Source organism: Phocoena phocoena, chromosome 10, assembly GCF_963924675.1.
Source record: "Phocoena phocoena chromosome 10, mPhoPho1.1, whole genome shotgun sequence".
NCBI classification, from domain to species: Eukaryota; Metazoa; Chordata; class Mammalia; order Artiodactyla; family Phocoenidae; genus Phocoena; species Phocoena phocoena.
Window position 1 is genome coordinate 95,407,226 of NC_089228.1, and position 20,535 is coordinate 95,427,760.

The 20,535-nt window shown below is 51.1% G+C and overlaps 1 protein-coding gene across 1 annotated transcript in view; it reads right to left on the reverse strand.

Moving 5' to 3' along the window:
- Positions 1 to 2,511: 2,511 nt before the first annotated feature.
- Positions 2,512 to 20,535, reverse strand: part of PHACTR1 (phosphatase and actin regulator 1) — a 534,554-nt gene continuing 516,530 nt past the window's right edge. Inside the window, exons 10-14 of the mRNA XM_065885188.1 lie at positions 16,376 to 16,431; positions 11,482 to 11,543; positions 6,865 to 7,005; positions 3,782 to 3,858; positions 2,512 to 2,942 (exon numbers count right to left, since the gene is read on the reverse strand). Of these exons, the coding sequence (XP_065741260.1) occupies positions 2,927 to 2,942; positions 3,782 to 3,858; positions 6,865 to 7,005; positions 11,482 to 11,543; positions 16,376 to 16,431 (352 nt within the window). The 3' untranslated portion in view covers positions 2,512 to 2,926. The remainder of the gene's footprint in view (positions 2,943 to 3,781; positions 3,859 to 6,864; positions 7,006 to 11,481; positions 11,544 to 16,375; positions 16,432 to 20,535) is intronic.

A 20,535-nucleotide genomic window follows, 5' to 3' on the forward strand; every position in this document is an offset into this window, starting at 1 on the left:
AAACTATGTACAGACACCCGGGAAGCAACTGGAAAAAAGCAACCGGTTTGGGGATCAACAGACAACTGGGAAGAAAAAGTTGTTTAAGGTGACCTTCGCCCACTGGCTGTGCACAGGGAGAGCCTGAAATTCCATTCACCGAAGCACACACCATGATTTTCATTCGGCAAATATAAATACACGTTCATAAGCAGGAGAAAAATAAGCTCGGAGGTTTTCATCACATCAACCGTCACGTCGTTTGGTTTCTCTAATCTGACATAAAGGCTAAAGTTTTACAGAGCTTTGAGGGCCTTTGGGGAGGAAAATATCAACAATTTCGAAACAGTAAGTAGGCTGACGGCCGTCTCTTCTGTCATGGATGGGGTGGGGACTTTGGGGCGATTTGATTTCGAGAGGGGAACGTTTTTCTTCTGATGCTAATGCAAATGAAAAAGGCTCTAACTGCAGCTTTTCCAGAAAAGGGATGCTTTGTAAACCAGCCAGCCCATCTTCTCTTTCCCCCTTAATATGGAATCGTCATCTTGGAAAGAAAGAAACACATTTTTCAATTGTCATAACAACGTGGCAAAAAGGAAATTTGGATAGATTTCTATAAAGACCTCAAGATTTCAAGGAAGGAAAGACAGCAGAGGGCTCATCCTGTGACCTGCGGAAGTGGTTGAGCTGCTTACAGCGGGCTTGGAAGAGCCCAGCTCGCGGGTGGTGACACGGGAGGGGCACCCTTCCACTTGCGGGGAGTTACTTCGGGAAAAGGCTGCCCTGCAGGAGGAGAAGTGGAAACCGCGTTCAGTTTCTTCCACGCACAAAGCGGCTGCAACCGTAGGGCACTTTGGGCGGGAACCCGGGACCGCTGGCTAGCTGCGGGGAACTCGATTAGGCATCGTGTTCCCGGGGAATCTGAAAGGCCCGGAACCACGGCCAGCAGAGAAGCCACTGGCCTCTGCAAGGCGTCAAGGCAGTGGAGTGAGGTCCCTTAGGACTCGCTCCTGGGCCAGGGGCAGGTTGACTGTCGCTCCAGGCCACCGCGAGCCACAGGCAGCCCAGACTCATGATCCTGGCCCGGCGGGCACCTCAGCCTGGAAGACGCGCCCGCCGTGGAGGAGTTACACGGCAGAGCCCCACGTCCCTCGGCGTGCCATCTGCACTTTCAAAGGTCAGTAAGCCTTTCGGGAAGACGCCGTTTACAGCCACGCTACAGCCCTGGCCACATCTTCCCTGAATCAGTCACCCCACCCACGGCCATAGCTATGCGGATTCACCATTCAGAGAAAAAAGGATGGGGTGACACGTCCTCCTGGGGCTGGGCGCCAGGCGCTGCGAGGTAAGCGTGCGCCAGCTTGGCACCAGCCGGCGGGCACTGACTGGAACGCTGCCCCGAGCTCCCTGCCAAGTGCACGGTGACGCCGGCCACAGGGGCCGTGAGCGCCAGCGGAAAAGGAACTGGCCTCACCCGTGGCTGTGGAGCCCAAGAGGAAATTGATCCCACGCGTTTTGGGGTGGGGACCAGTTAACTCTTTTTTTGTGAAGCCCAAGCTTGGCAGCTTTCTAAAGCCTGGGCCTCTGTGGCGGGGAGCAAGCCATCACTGGGAGAGCTGGTAGGAACTACAGGATCATGGCAGGATGCCAGGCAGAGCTGCATGGCTGAGGGCCCTACAGGCTCCATCAGGAAGGAAACCGGAAGCAGCTCAAGCGGCCTCCTTCAGAGCGCAGTCAGGGTTTGGAGAGGCCCCTCCCCCACTGCACATCCTACCCTCACCTACCCTGTCACCGCTGCTTTCCTGTGGTCCCGAGAGAGGAGGGTGGTCAGAGATACATCTCCAGTCACCCTCACCAGCATCAAGGGGGAGAGGAAGGATGCTCCCCAGAGAAGCAGGCGTGGAAGGTCCAGCACAGCAGGTGTGGCTGGCGTCTGCCCAGCGCTGGGGCTTCTGCACAGACTCTTCAGTGCAAAGCAAGCCTGGAAGGCCCTCAGGTGGTTCTGGAGGACCAGTCCACCAGCGGCTGGAAATTCAGCCTTTCAGGAATGGTTTCTGGCCTGCAGGCATCGGTCCTCGACTCAAAGGCCATTAACGGCCAAGCCACCCGGTCACCAGCCCTGGGGCATGCAGAGAAAATGAAGAACATGGGCCAAGCAGTTTGTCACCCCAGCCTTTATGCCCTCAGAAGGGGTCTCATGCTCACACGCGTGATCCCACCACGCCGCCCGTGGCTGTTGGTATGCGTAAGATCACCCGTGACACTGGGCTTTGCTAATGACGACGTTCCCCTTCTAAACCAGAGCTTCCTGGAAGGCAGCCCGGCTCAGCCTGAGGGGACAGGACAGGCGCTCGTGCCGGCCTTCCAGGCCTGGAGCACACAGTCAGCCACAGGCTCCCCCTTCAGTTCACAGCCTGGGCGATAGCTGGAGGGAGAGGAGGACGCTGCTCCCTCAGCAGCCGCCGCCTCAGGGCCCCCCAAACCACGTGGCACACCTGGAGCCAGTGTATCTGGCCAAGTCTAGAAGGCCAGCCGGATCGCCCGCTTTGCACAGTCATCCCAGGCCAGATCCACCGCCTCGGCTTTCTTTGGACTCTGCCTCCAAAGTGTCTGTCGCCTAAGGCTCGCCGGAGCCTGAACAAACGTGGTACCTGCCAGCCTGGCCGGAGAGGCCCAGGGCTTCTCCTAGTGCTGGAAAGTCTCCGGTGTCCTCGGCCCTGCCCGGGGCAGGGCACAGTCCCTTATCAGCAGTGGCACCAGCACCTCTGACCACGGAGCCGTAACCATCGCCATCCTGCTTGTGTTTCCTTTTCCTTTTCATCTTCTTTTAAAAAAAGGTAGTTCAGAAGATTTACATCGTAATGGGGAAGTGAATAAATACCAGCACTTATGGTTCTTATAAACTTATGTTTTGAAGACAGCATAGCACTCAAGAGGAATTCGACTGTTAAGGTCGGTGAAACCTAGGAAAACAAATAATTCAGTCAAGACCCAGGGGCTGCGAAAGGTGTCGGATTTGACACTCTAAGATCTCCATCCTCGAATTCCTTGTTTCTGACAGCCACAGGAAGGCTTAAATCTCCAACCAAAGGCAAATAAATCTCCACAGTACCCCTCAAGAACTTTGGGCCCACCGAGTTCACCTTTGGTTTTGGAGAAGTTTAGCCTGGAGCTCCTGGGGGCTCTCAGCCTATGCAAGGGCTCAGCAGCAAGGTGGGGACCCCCAGCCTCGCGTCTCCGAGCCAGGCACTGTTTCTCCAGATGTTCACCAAAGGAGAGGGTCAGAAGAACTCAGCAGCTCCGTCGCTGACTAGCCCTGTGACCTTGTATAAGCCCCTCCTATCTCTCTGTGCTTCAGTTTCCCCAAGTAGCATCACACACGACTGTCTGGGAGAACGACATGGAATCGGGCATGATCCCACTTCCGAAGTCCCATGTGGATTCGGTACTTTATCCTAGTTTGGTCTCCGCTGACTGGCTGTACATTGGCAAGTGATCTTTTCTCCTCAGCTTATGTTCTCATAAATACCCACCATGGTGGTGGTCTGGCATTTAGCAGATCTTCAGTTTGAATGAGTTAAAAACTAGGCTTTGAGAAGGTTGCGTTCAGCCTGGGCCTTTCATGCTCCTTCCCTTACTTTCAGAAACCACAGTGGAACCTGTGGATCCCCACGTAGCTCTTTCTATCTTCTCCCCTCACTGCACCCACCACACCACTTGTCCTCCAGAAGCAGCTAGGGATAGTTCAGTTTGCGGGTGAATGTTATAATTTGAGGGGAAAAAAACCCCACTTGATACTAACCTTGTTAAATGTCTACTCAATTCGTGAACTTCCATTTCAGTGCTTTTAAATTCATTGAGCTCCTTCCGAATGGCAGCCTGCAAGGAAGAGAAGCCCATGAGAGTGCAGAGGAGGGAAAGCAGCTCACCTTCTTTTATTCCTGTTTCCTTTCTTCGACAAAGCCATACACGTGCATAAAACGGATTCTTCCCCCGGGAGAAACAAAATCACCTGAGGTCTCCTTTAGAGCCTACGAAGAGTCCCGTCCCCCTAAATCTAAGTTGCGAGCAATCCGATTTGGGATCCTGCCCAGAGCTGTTCCACCTGGGCAGCGAGCAGGCCCTTCCACCTGGCCCACACTCCTGGGTCCTGAGTGCACATATCTTTCTTTGGTGAATCTAAGCTCATCAGAGGCACAGCGATGCCTCAGGATGGATACTTCTAGAGGAGGTGTGTGAAATTCCCCAACCACATGAAGGGGTGATGGCCAGCTGCCCCCTTTCCCTTTGACTCATGAAGCCTTGGCTCCTTTACAAGTCTGTTGACTCTGAGGTGATATATTTCGCCATGGAGGGTATGGAATGTGTTTTGAATAACCTCAAACACGCATGAGATAAACCTGAATGACCTCGTCCTCACAGTCACAGATGTGGCCATCGTCTGGGGCCACCGAGAAGGCGGAAGGAGGACCGGAGCAAAAGAACGTCTGGGGTTGGAGAAAACCTTACTTCTTCCTCGGGGCTGAAAATTTAAACGTGGGCCCATTCCCATAGCTCTTTCTAAGGTTGATACGTGCTTTGATGGGAAGATAATCAGGGCACGGAGAGTCTGAGGATGGAAAAGTCTTTTTTTTCCCCATTCATCCAGAAAACTTCTATTGTGTACAGCTGTACTGTGCTAGGTGTATTATGCAAAGAGGAATCAGAAAAGTTGCCACTGTTTGAGAGCTAACAGTCTAACAGAAGACATAAGTGCATAAAGAACAATTTATAAAATGATAGGCATCGCTAGAAAGGAACAGATAAGACAATTTCTACTTCAAGTTGGTCGTCCGTTTTTGGAGAGCCAGTTGAGATGCCACCCCTCAGTCAGACTGCTTGTATAAGTAAGATTAAGGGCAAGGCAGAAAGCAATTTAATACTTTTTGTATATGTGAGAATTTTTATGATTATTAAAGTAATGCCTGAGAAAATGGGCAAGGGACTTGAACAGACATTCACAGAAGGCCAGTCAACATATGCAAAGGGGCTTGAGCTCATCAGAAAACAGGGAAATGCAACTAACCATCCCGAGAAAGCACTACACACCCACCCAAAAGGGCTAAGATGATACCACGTGTTCACCGAAATGGGCAACGATGAGAGCTCTCATAAGCCGCTGGGCAGTGTGTATCAAACCATTAGCAACCAGGGCCACCACCTCAGGCCCACTGGCCTAGCCAATTCCGTCTACCAGAGCAATGCTAATACTTGGGACAAAGTGGACATGGTACCACACTTGCTGCTGGTGTGGCTGTCCTCCAGTTTATCTATTCCTTTCTGGAAATTTCAACCTTATCATCTCACTCTTACTCTCACAATTCTGCCTCAAAAATGTGACTGAAGACAGGAGATTAAGAACCCTGACCCGGTACTTCCATAAGCTTCCTTTTCTTTTTTTTCCTTCCCACTATCCCCCAGGCAGGAAGGAGCTGACTTGACGTTCCCTCTTCTTGGCTGGGGGCTTCCCTCTTCATTCCTTCCAGGGAAGCTCCTCTTCCTTAAGGCAGTAAAACCACATGGTCTAAGAGAGACCAATGGGAATGTCTTCTATGCCATGGAAGGAACGCTACGGTCTGAGTCCTCCAGATGTAGCCCTTGATATGGGACCGGAAGACTATACCAGCAATTGGTAAATATCCCAAACAAAAAAATACATTGCTCTCCAAAAATTTATCTTTGTCTTACAGTTACTATTTTTAGTGTAGCCTGAGTGCCTGTCTCACCTCTCTCCTGACCTGTATCTGTTTTCGTTTTTAAAAATTTTTTTATACAGCAGGTTCTTAGTAGTCATCAGTTTTATACACATCAGTGTATACATGTCAATCCCAATCGCCCAATTCATCCCCCCACCACCCCCTGGAAAAGCCTTTACATAGGACCAGAATGGCCCCTCCCAAGGAAGGCAGGCACTCGGTTAAAGTGCCTGGCGGGGGGGGGGGGCGGGGTGGAGGTGTGGGCACTGCTTCCCAGCAGCCCCGGGGGAACCGGACTGGCTCCCTCACAGCTGCGTAGGATTCTAGCTGGTACCTTCCCTTCCCTTGACTGCAGCAAGCACGCTGCAGTGAGTGTGAACGGAGCGAGGTCACATCTATGTGACACAACTGCCCGCGGTGGGACGGAGGGGCCTGTCTCCTGCCCGAGGTGAGGGGTGCCGGTTCTTGGGGCTGCTCACTATGGATTCCTACAGAGGGGAGAGGTGAGGTTTCCACTCGTCAGGACCTGGGGGCTGGCCTGCCCCGGGCGGGGCGGGGGGGGTGGGGGGACGGTTTCTGGGAGGTGCCTCTGGCCGCGTCAGTTCCCTCCCCTCCCCGCCTCCCAAGTGCAGCGGCTTCCCTGGGCTCACACTCCAGCCAGAGGCCAGGCTCCGGTGACCTCCCGCATGGCCTGTGAGGAAGCCACCCGCCCCGGGAAGGGATGGGGCAAAGGCAGGACTCTAGGAGAAGGTCCCCGGTGTACCCGAGTCCCCTTATTGTCACTCGCACACTGCACAGCGTTACTGTCCTACACTTTTTTTTTAAGGCCCTTACCCTCCAGTTCCTCATGGGGCCTGGATAAGAATCACAAAGGCTCCCCAAGCAGAGGTCCCCTTAGATACGTGTATGCATGAAAGGCATCTCCAGAGCAGGGGAGGACCAGCTCAGCGCCCTCTCCGCACGCTGTCTGGAGCCCTTGGGGAAAGGTGCCGGGAGCAGCACCGCAGCCTGCCCGGCAGCCACTCCGCCCCCAGTACCGACCCAGGCACCCTGGCTCTGCGCCCAGGCTCCACGCGGCCTCCGGGCGGCAAGCTGGAGACCCAGCACCCGGCTGGCCGTGAGGCCCCGCCCACCTCCCCGCCCCTCTTACTTTGTCGGCAGCGGTGAGGCGGGTCCAGGGCTTGTCGGCCCTGCGGTCATAGTCCTGAGCATCGGCCACCTCCACGTAATCGCTGAAGCGGATGAGGATCTTCCGTTCTCTCAGCTCTTCCACTGTGGGCCTCTGGCTGAGCTGCGGGACGGAGAGATGGATGTGGTCAGCCTATGACGTTTACATCACTTGGTCCATCCGTGAATTTATAGGTGGGAAGACGAGGTCCAGAGAGGCAGCTGATGCATCACGCACACGTGAGGGGCAGGGCCCGGGGGACACAGGGCTCCCGATTCCTGGACTTCTCCAGGACTCTGTGAAGGAGTTTACTAACTCATGAGCTGCCTCCAGGCCGATTCAGCCAGCCAGCCAGGCCGTCTCTTAATAACACTGCAGTGTCTCGGTCTGTACACGCGGTGTGTCTTTGTGCATGGGTGTGGATCTTCCCATGTCTGTCCTACCTTTCCCATCAGGTGACAGAAACCTTACACAACAGTTTTTTTTTTTTTGCGGTACGCGGGCCTCTCACTGCTGTGGCCCCTCCCGCTGCGGAGCACAGGCTCCGGACACGCAGGCTCAGCGGCCATGGCTCACGGGCCCAGCCGCTCCGCGGCATGTGGGATCCTCCCGGACCGGGGCACGAACCCGTGTCCCCTGCATCGGCAGGCGGACTCTCAACCACTGCGCCACCAGGGAAGCCCAACACACAACAGTTTCATGTTCTCGATTTGTGAATCCACATCTGTGTGTTAAATTTAGTGCTCTCTGCAAGATAGGTTTGTAATACTTTCTGTGTGTGTGTCTTAGACACAAAGAAAGTGTATGTGCAAACGGTATGCAAACTCCGGGGTGTGCAGGAATGAGGGTATGTTGATTTATGAGGTCAGGGAGACCCTACCCCTCAATAGCTCAAATGAAAGGCAAGTCCACAAAGGCAGAGCTAGCCCGCGTTGATGCCAAAGAAGACTCGGACGGGCCCTTTGGATAGGTCTGTGGTGAAGGAAGGAAACAAGTGAATTATTCAACCATTCCCAGTGTTACCCGCTAGCATCCTTCCTTTGTACTTTAACAACATAAGGCTGACATTTCTATTATCTCTTCCTGTCACCAGATTTATTTCTTCTGGAGCAACACAGTTGCTCTCTCTTTAGGATGCTGTCAATTCATGTTCAACTGATGTTAGTTAAAAGCAATTTTTCTCTAAGCCCTAGACCGTATTTAATTCTATTCACAGAAGATGCAGTCAAATAGAATCTTACCACAAAGGCCTACAAAACAAACACACGCAAGTGAATCCAAACCACCCCGGCTGTTTTGACTGTATACCACGCAGCTGCCATACACCTTTGGCTGGTGCCGGAATGTCCCAGCTTGCTACCAACCAGCCTACAATGGAAGAGCATCGTTAGATGACTGCCTGGCTGGTGCTGAGCAGAATGGTGACAGCTACTGCGAGGCTCCGGACAGGACCAAAGCAGCCTGCTGGTTCCCCTTGGCCAAGGGAGGAGAAACCCGGGGCTCAGAGGCCTACTGGGCTGTGGCACTGGTCACCTGTCTAGACGCTGTGTAGCTCCCGCACAGTCTGTCCCGAGGTGGCCCTGGTTTGCCCGGGACAGGGCATTTTGGCATCAGCTGTGACCCGTCACAGGAAACCAGAGGTTTCCCACGCTCTGTGGTTAGGGGTGCTGGAAACAAAGCTGGTGGCCTATCCTGACTCCAAGATGTGAGTGCAGGGCGCTCTGTACTGTCATTAGAGTACGTAGGCGTTTACCGTAATACCACAAGGCATGAAGACTTCTACTCCAAGCCCCAGTTTGTGTTTCTAAGGACTTACTAGCTCGCCCTGGGGTGTTAGACAAACAGTACTATTTTCTAAGTGTGCCATGACGGGAGAAAGGTTGTTAAAGTCGGAATTTCTAATTTAAATTTCTCACAGTCATGATGTAGATTTTATTAATAGCCTGTCTATGGTAGAGTCTGGAGTGAACAGAAACCTAGAGGTTGGCTCTGAAGGTGAGGGGCTATTGTTCATGCCTGAATCTGGTGGGGATTAGACATGACCTCTCCAGATCAATAAGAGACCGGGCCCAAGTGCCACCAGGGAGTGAGTGAGGAGGACGCCGAGTTCTCCTGCCGGGAGAACAACTTCCCGGACTCTGCTGTGATCCAGGGCTCACACCCCTGGCCATACGGGGCTCAGGAGAGGTGCCTTTGGCTCCTGGATGGCTCTAGCCCTTGGGGTGCGTGAACCCAACTTACTTGCCTGGACACTAAGGAAATCATCTTTGCAGCCAAAGCTGGTTTTCTGCGGATGATGGGCTGGAAGAAGGGGTGGGGTGCAGAGGTTGGTAGCGTTATGTTTCCATCTATGGCAGCAATAATATCGTCTGCAACCAATTACTCAACAAAAGGGTACGTCGAGACCCCAATTCCGCTATTAATACAACCTGACCCAGGTACATTTCTTCCCTTCCTTCCCTCCTTTCCTTCCTCCCTTCCAGCCATCCTCCCTCCGATACTTCCCATTCATCCATCCAGCCAGCCAGCTAGCGAGTTTTTGGAAGTGGGAAGCAGGCATTTATTCCAAGATAAAGCATGTAAATTTTAGGTTAGTCTCAATTTGGCTGAAGAAAATGCCTGGTCTGTGGCTCTCAGCGTCTGCTACAGAGTTTTATTTTTCTCAGTGTCTTAAATAGAATGATACTGAGGAAATCCTCGGGCTGAGGGTAAGTGAAAAGCATCCCCCACCACTGGCTTCTGGTCTTGGTGTGATAAAGGCTCCCGAGGGACAGAATGTGCCCAGAGCCAGGAGGCGATGTGGATTCCCTACCTGCTGGCACGCTCCACATCTCTGTTCACAAAACCAGATGTGAACGCTGCTTCTGGTCTCTCCCTCATAAACAGTTTATCCCTTCACTCAGGCTCATTATTTCTAATTCCCCAAGCCAGTCCCAGGGGAGGCAAATGCTGAAATTACAAGGCAGTTTTCCTGGGAGAAGGAAAGAGAGGTAACCAGGGGGAGGAAGAGGCATTCATCGATAGACTTGAGGACCTGCAGAAACCCCACCCCTAGCATTACCCCTCCCGTGGAAGACGGGTGTGGGAGGAGACCCTCTTCTCTCACCCCGTCCTGCCAAACTATGCAATTAGTCAAGCTTTCCCTTGCAAAATCGAATGCTCTTTTTAAAGAGATGAGAATTAGGTGCATGTCCAGATCTTTCCCTATTACTAGTTTTTAGCAAGAAACCCTAAAGTTTAGGAGAATTTTGGGGTCCCAGCAATCAAGTCCAATGAACTTTATGAAAATCTGATTAAACATTTTTTCTGAATGTCTAGACCTTTCTCTATCAGAAGCGAGGCGTCATCACCAGTCTCCCTTCGATACCCTCATCATTTCAAAGACACAGAATAATGCATCTCCCCCGGTCCCCCTCACTACTCAGTCTCAGGAAAAGGGATGCCCTGCGTCCAAAGGCTGGGTGGTCTTAAGGATGTAAGAGTCAGACCTTGACTGGAGTGAGGGTACCTGGATGAAGTGAGGGCCCTTAGCTCTTGTTCGAGTTTCCCACCAGGGGACACCAGCCCGTCAGCGGCTTGTCAGGCCCTTGCTTATCCTACTCCCTTTAATTGGGATGGTGTTTGGCTTGTCACCATATGTTTGGGACGCTCTAAGGACAAGACAGTGTTGAGAAACACAAATCATCACCTTAATAATTGGTACGATATTTCAGGATCTCTGAATTTCCTCCTTTGCATAATACTTCTAGGGAGAAAAATCCATTAACAAACCTTTAGAAAATTAATTTTAATGGGTCTCTCAACTGTCTCTAAGCTTTGAGTATCTTTCTCTCAAGATGGTCACTGTAGGAGGCTGATGAAAAACACTCTAGTCAGACAGAATATAGTAGTATACCTTCTGTGTCATTAATTAAAGTTGTCAATGTCCTCCAAGAATAGCCTCAAATAAGAGTTTATTATCAAAGAGGCCACTCATAGAATTAGATCCACTTGGGTCTACATTACATTGCCAAGCCATCTATTTTGGGGGTTAAAAACATATAAGAATTCTAGCTTTCTGACTTTTATCTAAGTGCTTTTCAAACATCTTCATTAGATTTATCAATACTTTTGGCATTTTCCTAATTCAGTAATTCAAATTGGATTTAGCATAATAAACTCAAACAGCTCTTAGGAAACAGGTCAGGAATAGTATCAGTGGAGACAAGGAAAACTTGCACTTTCCCAGGGTCATAGCAAATAACTGATACATCTGAACTTGTGATTTTGATAATGAATTTCCAGTTGCCTCATGGGGTTACAGTGAATTTTTAAGAACAAAATATTCACTGTAACTGCAAATAGAATGCACCTGACATCAAGTTGCTTGGGGGTAGGCTAGTGTCACCAGCCAAAAGGACTGAGGGTCATGAAGCTGAGTGCACCACTGGCCCCTGGAGAGGTCCTGGAGAGTCCAGAGAGCCGCATGCCCTGACACCCGAGGAATGGAACCATTAATGTCACTTCCAACGGGCCGGGCAGCTTCAAGGCCAACACAGGGCACAGCAGGGGAGGGTGGCCTCCTGTCCCGCCCCAGCTGGGCATGGAGAATCATCTCACCTTCCGAGTTAATCTCCTCTTGATCTCTCGTTTCTCCTCTTGTTCCTCTTGTTCATTCCGAGCTGAAATAAACATTTAAGACGCTTTAGATTTTGGTAGCAGTGTCGCACAAAGGTGCAAGCTCTGCAGGTTCTAGGCCAAGCAGCTCAGTTTGTTTTTTTTTTTTTTTGTTTTTCCTTTTGCGGTACGCGGGCCTCTCACTGTTGCGGCCTCTCCCGTTGCGGAGCACAGGCTCCGGACGCGCAGGCTCAGCGGCCATGGCTCACGGGCCCAGCTGCTCTGCGGCATGTGGGATCTTCCCGGACCGGGGCACGAACCCGTGTCCCCTGCATCGGCAGGCGGACTCTCAACCACTGCGCCACCAGGGAAGCCCCAAGCAGCTCAGTTTGAAAAGGAGGAGAGAGTTCCCGTCCCCTACCCTGGCCACCCTTTCTGCTTGTGGGGACACTTTCCAAACTGCCTGTACTGTTTCAAGTGGGTGGTGAGTGGGTTGACCTTATTTTGTTTTACGTCACACGGGGTTTCAAGTCTGCAGGCCGAAACACTGGGCCAAGAGGAGGGGCTATGAGGCAAGGAAGTAGGTCCTGAAAGAGTGGGGTAGTGTCTGCAGTGACACAGGCATCCGGGGAGAGGTAAGGCTCCCTTCTTTGGACAAGACCTGGGCCTCACGCAGCTCTGCTTCAAGCCTCACAGCAACCGAAGGGGACTTGCTGTGATGTGGCCCTGGTGCCCGGTGCCCTGCGTGGATGGAACAGAAGCCAGGCCCCGCAGGGGCGCCTGCCACCTGCCACAGGAACGAAACGAGGCACGGCTGATGCCAAACACAAGGCTGGAATTTCAAAACGCTCACCTTTCGCAAGCCCTGATTCCATTAATTCTTTGAATCTTCCAACAAGTCCACAGAGCACGTGTGAGGCCACAGTGTGGGATACAACTGCCTACATTTAGACTTCTAAGGAGCGTCTTAGGAGAGCGGACTCCAGAGCTTAAACCTTCTCAGCTCAACATGCGGGGTGACTTAGCATCAGGTGTGTAAAGCGCCGAAGGGAGCAGAGATTCGGAGGACAGAGAACGCGGGAGTATCTAAGTAACGCAGTGACCTTGGGGATCTCACTTTCCTCCCAGGCCTTGCGATGGAAGCACGGATCGCAGCATAATACTGTCTAACTTGAAGAAAAATCACAAACGTCAGCCTGGCTTCCATGCCTCTGCTTCCTGTCTACTGAACTGAGGGTGGCATCAGAGAGAGACCATCACTGCCACTTGATTTTGCACAGGCTGCATCAAAAGGGCCCTTGTTCTCTCATTTTGAAATCACCGTTGGAAATTATGGTTTCATAACTCCATTAACTTACCGTGCAGAGCGCACTCACCCTTGAGTGGTCTCCGTATAGGACAGGGCTTTAAAACAGGGACCCCCTTGTGCCTAGAAGCGGGGTGCCCTCGCCCCTCCTGCCAGCCTGATGGCAGCAACCACAGCCTCAGCTAACTCACACTGCAGGTGGCAACCCCTCCCGCCAGAAGGAACGGCGGTGGTTCAGAGCACAACTCACGTCCTTGAGCGATACCCCCGGGGGCACGGTTTGGCCAGTGTGACTGCCTGTGGTGACCAGGATCTTGGACCGGGGCAGCTCCAGAAATGGCCACATCCTGCCGTGGGCCAAAGTCCCCAGGGGTCCCCGCTGCCCCAAACCCCACGCGAGAGCTCCTTCCTTTGAATTGAAAGGTCCTCCTTCCCCGCACCCCCACCCCCGCCCCAGGGTTCCTTTTAAAAATGAGAATTTCTCTTGGATAGAAACCTGTTCAACTAGTCAGCCATCACTATCTTAGTATGAACTAATGTATCAGAGAGAAACTGGGAGGCAGACTGCCAGCCCCAGAAGAAGGGAAGCCCCCAAGAGCTGCATTTGTAGGTGGGAGGGAGGACGGAAGGAAAGGTCTAGAGTGGATGGTGAGCGCCTGGGGGGCAGCTCGAGGGCACTGGGTTGAAATGTACAGACTTGTAGCCATATCAGGGCCAGGAGGGGCCCACGAGACCACCTAGGCTACTGCTCGTGGTTTGGAAATGAGGATAGGAAGGTCCAGGGGGGTTGAGTGGCCGGCCACACGCTCCATGGCTAACAGACAGACAAACCGTCCAGCTCCTTTTCTTGCTTGGCTACGCTGCCTCCCCCCTATCCCATTTTGCTCAGGGCCAGTCCTCTCCTCCTCACTGGTTACTGGCCTCAGACTCCACTCGGAGCTGCCTCATCCTACGGGCCCCCTCCCGAGCCGTGAAGGTCGACATCCTGCCCAGAGCACAGAGCCCTCATCGCCTACGGGTGTTCCTGAGGTCCCTCTGAGGGCTAGGGGCCCCAAGCTACCACCTGTGGAATCTATACCTTTAGTTCAAAGCCATTTACAAACCCAGGGTCGTGAATTCTCAGGCAGCGGGGACCAAGACAGCCCCACTGGGCAAGTGGGAAGGGAGACCAGGAAAAGCCCTCGAGGTCATGGCCTGCTGCCACTATCAGAGAGTACACTGTGTGCTCAGACGTGCCCGGGCGGCCTGGGGTGGGAGTCAGACCCGGCTTGCAAAGCTCCACCGCCCAGCCAAGCCACCGCTCTGGGCCTCTCTCCTGCACACTTAGAGATGTGGTTCATCCCTTGACTTAAGGCCCAGATGATAATTCTCAGAATACACTGTTTGAGGGTTGTCTTCTGATACCACTAAACATTTCTTGTTTAACAATCACACAGGATTTTAAAAAGAGAAAGAAAAAGCTATTTCGGAAAACAAAATTTCAGAACGCAGGAGGAAAAAAAAAAAAATACCGACAGGAAAAATAAGCTCCTTTCCGGAAAGTTCTGAAACTGCGACATGATGACCCTGTTTGGATGTGGTCAAGTGATCCTTCAATTTGCAACTACTCAAACGGACAAACACGCAAGAGGCAACAACGAAAGGGAACTGTGGGAACAACTTGTAAGCCCCTGGCTCCCCTGAACCTGAGCCCCCAGGCTCACTGGACGCAAGTAACTGTCTCTAAGACCCGAGTGTCTTTCTGGACGGTGAGAAAAACCTAACTCGAGGGGCCTGCCCGCCGCCTCCCATGGATCTGGGCAGATGAGGCGCGGAAGCTGGTGCCTTCGGGAAGCCAGGTGAGCTGGGGATTCTCTGCCTTCTCTTTCCAAAACCTGTGCCCTCGCTGAGAGAAGTGCTGTCTTCTGAAACCTGAACAATTCCACAGACGTTTTTAGCCCCTTCACATTTAAGCGTTAGGCTGGGAACCCCAGGTACCATGTGGCCCTGTAAGAAAGTTGTACAGAGATTCCTTCGGCAGGACCACGGATGCGTGCGAGGCACATCTGGGGGAGAAGTTTAAAAGGAGAAGAAAGCCCGTTCACCAGATTTCTGGCTTTAGGAGCAAATGGACACCTTTTTGTTTCTCTTTCTGTCTAACGTAGACAATCTATAAGGGATCAGCTATCAAGTTGGGGCAGAAAGGGAGACACGCCGGCCAAATGCTTCCCCAACCAGGAAAATCATCTGAAAGAATTCTAACTCTGTTTCACGGCAAAGTAAACTTAGAAATTTTAAAGGCACCCCCTTCGTTAGGAACTTCCTAGAGATCTGGGAAATGGGTGAGGTCCCCTCAGGACTGAGGAAGGTCAAGGCTGAAAGGAACAGCCGCTGCGAGGCGAGGGCGTGGCCGAAGCCCTGAGCAGCGCGGCAGCATGCTGGTGGAGGCACAGGGCACGCAGGTGGGTGTCCTGGGGTACGGGTGCTGTGGGTCACAACACCGGCCCCCCCCATCACAGCCCTCGCCCGTGACATTCAACAGCAAACCATCTGGCGCTGACCCAGTCGCAAGGCCACGACGAGGAAGGCGAGAAAAGCAAAATCAAGAACACTTTTGTTTGGTCGAAGTGGAAATACCCAGCTACTCACGCAGGGGCCTCACGTGACCAGGGCGTGGGTGTGTGCGTGCGTGCGTGTGTGTGCATCGCACAGAAGTTCTGTAAAACTCTGCGTAGCATGTATCTCTCTTTTCTGGAGCAAATCAGAAAGGGATAGACGTGTGGGGAGCAAGGGTCTGAAATTAAACTAAAAGTATCTGTTGACCGTCTAGAGGGCAGTGTCGGTGAGAGTGCAGAGGTTTTAGTTTTCAACTGCTGAATATCTCCCCCCAGACTGTGGCACACTGGGTGGTGCCCGTGAGATGCTTGATTTCTTTCAGCATTTTAAAAATAGGTATTTTAAGCACCACATGGACTTTCTGTACCTAGGCAAATATCTCTGTGTCCTGAAGCATCGGCTTTTTCTGTCCACAGACACAGTGACAGTGAGTTTTGTTGAATGACAGCCTGGGCAGCTACACCGGCGGCCAGTTGTAGGAGCCTGAGAGGAGGCCAGGAAGGATTTCCCCTTGGAAATGCTCTCTTAGACGTTAGGTTTAATGCTCAGAGGGAGGGGGGATTTCATCCCCCGCAGCTGGCTGCAGTGGAAAGTCACACTTTCTGGTCTTCGTTTTCAAATGGCTACTTGCCCTATTTTAGCCATCAGTATCGTATTTGCAGTTTTTCAGCCAATCTGGGTTTAAAGGTGACCCCAACTCTCACTTACTAGTAAGTTCTCTCACTCAAACTTTTCAGCTTCTCTGACTTGGCAGCCCGCTAAAGGGCAGGTTCTCGCAGACCCTGAGGTCCTCACGAACCAAGTACATTCGAATTTGCTTTGCTCTGTGGGGATGCTCTCTCAGACGTTCAAACACGCAAGGGCGAAGCCTCCGCCACCAGAGAGGGTGTCGATCGCTTCCACACCAGCACACAGGAGAAACCCTGTGGCCTGCCATCAAACAATAACCAAAGCCACCACGAAACAGCAGCGCTTGCCACGGGCTCGGTCACTTACGTTTCAAAATGTTCCTCTGCTCCAACTCCTCTGCAGTCGGCCTCTGGCTCAGTCTCCTGCGGAAGAAATCCAGGAAAAGTTTTTGGACCATATCATAGCCTCCTTGGGTCGTTAATCTCCCCGGCCGTCGCAGATACATGGGGCAGGGTCAGCGGCTGGAGGCCCTGTTCCATCCTGTGCTCTGAAAGACTGGCGCTCACCACCAATGCCTCCTGAGTTCCTCGTTTTCAACCCCAGGAAAGGCACCGACGTGATGTCACGTGGAGCCGAACCCCCTCCTCCATCGGCCCCTCCCCAGCCCTGCTCCTCCGGGCCTCCAGGCGCATGGACTCTTCTCACAGAAGTCCCTTTCTTTCGTGTGGCCTCCCAACTTCGGGAGCATGGCCTCTGCTTTTCTCCCCCCCGGCCCCGAGGCTAGAGCTTGCCTCTTGCCATGTTTGTGCAGACTCAGAACACAAAGAGGCTCACGGCCCCATGGAGACGGGAGAGAGCACGTCTGTCTGCAGAGAACAATAGCTGCTCTTTTGGTCCCCACCCATCGCCACCAGAGCCTTATTAGACACAAGGTGGCAAATGAACAGGAACAGAAATGACACTTGGTGCCGGCACGTAATTTAGCCACAACAAGTGAAACATCATAGCCAGGATGTGAACTTGCTATGACGCAACAGCAGGGGCCGGGGGCAGACAATGGGCAGGCACCAGGTAGGGACAGAAGTTGCCAGAGAATGGGAAGGACACTAAAGAGGAGACTACACGTTCTTAGAGATGCTTTTGCGGATCTGACTCCAAAGGCAAGGGAAACGAGCAAAAACGAGTGTGACTACATCGTACTAAAAAGCTTCTGCACAGCCAAGGAAATTATCTCAAAACAAAACGGCAACCTAGAGAATGGGAGAAGATAACTGCAAACCATGTATCTGATACGGGGTTAAAATACAAAGTATATAAAGTGCTAACACAACTCAACAATAACAAAAAGCAAACAACCCGATTAAGAAATGGGCAGAGGGGCTTCCCTGGTGGCGCAGTGGTTGGGAGTCCGCCTGCCGGTTGCAGGGGACATGGGTTCGTGCCCTGGTCCGGGAGGATCCCGCGTGCTGCGGAGCGGCTGGGCCCGTGAGCCATGGCCGCTGGGCCCGTGCATCCGGAGCCTGTGCTCCGCGATGGGAGAGGCCACAGCGGTGAGAGGCCCGCGTACCACAAAAAAAAAAAAAAAGAAAGAAAGAAAGAAATGGGCAGAGGATCTAAGTGTCCATCGACAGATGAATGGATAAAGAAGATGTGGCACATACATACAATGGAATATTACTCAGCCATAAAAAGAAATGAAATTGAGTTATTTGTAGTGAGGTGGATGGACCTAGAGTCTGTCATACAGAGTAAGTCAGAAAGAGAAAAACAAACACCGTATGCTAACATGTATATATGGAATCTTAAAAAAAAAAAAAAAAAAAGGTCATGAAGAACCTAGGGGCAGGACAGGAATAAAGATGCAGACGTAGAGAATGGACTTGAGGACATGGGGAGGGGGAAGGGTAAGCTGGGACGAAGTGAGAGAGTGGCATGGACATATATACACTACCAAACGTAAAATAGATAGCTAGTGGGAAGCATCCACATAGCACAGGGAGATCAGCTCGGTGCTGTGTGACCACCTAGAGGGGTGGGATAGGGAGGGTGGAAGACACAAGAGGGAGGAGATATGGGGGTATATGTATATGCATATGTATAGCTGATTCACTTTGTTATAAAGCAGAAACTAACACACCATTGTAAAGCAATTACACTCCAATAAAGATGTTAAATAAATAAATAAACATAATATGTTGCTTTACAAGAAAAAAGAAAAGGCTAAACAACAAAAACAAAAAGAAACTGGCAGAGGATCCGAATAGACATTTTTCCAAAGAAGACACACAGATGGCCAACAGGCACATGAGAAGATGCTCCACGTCACTAATTACCACGGAAATGTAAATCAAAACCACAATGAGATAGCACTTCACACGTCAGAACGGCCATCATCAAAGAGACCACACAAAACAAATGTTGGCAAGCATGTGGAGGAAAGGGAGCCCTCGTGCACTGTTGGTGGGAATGTAAACTGGTGCAGCCACTATGGAGAACAGCACGGAGGTTCCTCAAAAAATTAAGACTAGAATTACCATAGGACCCAGCTATTCCACTTCTGGGTATTTATCTGAAGAAGAGGAAAACCCTCATTTGCAAATATATCTGCACCTCCATGTTCACTACACCATTATATACAATAGCTAAGATATGGAAGCAACCTAAGGGTCCACTGATAGATAAAGAAGATGTGGTACATACACACAATGGAATATTACTCAGCCATGAAAAAGAACGAAATCTCGCCATTTGCAACAACATGGATGGACCTTGAAGGTATTATTCTAAGTGAAATAAGTCACACATAGAAAAGACAAATCCCATATGATTTCACTCCTATTAGAATCTAAAAAGACCCCAAAGAAACGAACAAATACAATAAAACAGAAACAAACTCACAGAGATCAGATCAGTGGTTACCAGAGGGGAAGGGGACCTGGGGTGGTGGTGAAATGGGTGAAGGGGGTCACTGTATGGTGATGGATGGTAACTAGACTTGTGGTGGTGATCACATTGCAGTGTACATAGCTGTTGAATTATAATGCTGTAGACCTGAAACTTATATTAAAAAAAAAGAAAAAGAGGACCACATGCCCGGGTAAAGTTCCTGGAATGATCACACAACGGGCCTCAGCACCACAGAGATGTTTGTATTTCTGAGGCTCTTGAAAATTATTTAACAATTCTGCAGTTAATTACTCAGCGTTCTGCTTCCCCCATTGGGACGAGCATTGGGATGAGGTGTGTGTGAGACAAGAAAACTGTGGAAGGAGTTTGAGGCCCCTCTGAGTCCTCCAATGGGACTAAGGGGTAAAAAAGAGTGCTGTCCTGGTAGCAGAGGCTACAGTCCCTCCCCAAACAGTGGCAACTAGCGTGTACTGTTGGCAAGATGTTTACACCATGGACTCTGGAGACCCAGGGTGAAGATAAGAAGTCCACGGAGTCGCCAAGTGTAACTATTTTAAACCCAGTGCTCACTGACAGCTGATTCTGTGATTCCCCAGTATCATCACCACTTAGGCTGTAGACAGGGAATGGGCCTCCATGCCAGAGAAAGGAGTTTTGATCAGATAGCTGTCTGCAAACCCCATAGCGCCCTGGAAACTGCTGGAAATGGTATTCCACAGTGCTTTTAAGTCTGTAAGAACATTTTCACGTCTATTCTTCATTTTCTTCTCAAAACAGCCCATGAAGGGATTACTTATCCACACTGATAAGGGCCCTCTGGGTATCTGGAAATTCACAACGCTGGAGGTTCCAAATTTGGACTCCGCAGTCCTCCTGTCCTTTCTAAAACAGCATTCTCAGACTGTAGGAAGAAACTTGAGATTACACAGCTGGGCAAGCTGGTGTCATAGGTCTGGAATGCAACTCCTGACTCCACTTAGAATGAGTTCCTTAGAGGCTCTGCCTCACCTTTCAATTTATTTTCCCTGAGAAAACTGGTTTCTTTGGTAGGGATGCACAGCCACCTTTCTGGGACCATTTAGTAAAACCCATGTTTTTACATGAAGCTTGGGTTTGGGGGCCGTATGTTTTGAAGAAGCCCTCCAGATTCAAGGTGGAGCTTGCATCTCAGAAGGGGGACGGGGGGCAGTGTTTTGGAATCTTATGCCCTGAAGTGTCTGCAGAAGGCGCCCTCACTGGCTTGTGCTAAGTAGCCCGTGGGTCCCACGACCAGACGCGCTGCCGGGTTCTATTCTGGCCTTTTTCTGTTTTTGTTTTTCTTATGCGACATGTTTGAAGGGGACAAAACAATGAGTGACTGAAATCTAACCAGAGAAAATTCTGCTATTAACTAGGCAGCCTTATCATTAAACACACATGATTTCAAATGAGGCCTTCTATTTACGTTTCACTTCTCTTGAAAGGGTCTGAGAACATCCAGGCTAATCACAGATATAAAATGTAGCTAAGCCCTCCCGAAGGGCACGTATTATAACTAGTTGTTTTGACTTTGAAAATGAGATTCGGTAGGAAAGTGATATTGTGGCTTAATGACAAAGTGCTAAACCGCTCAGGAGTTA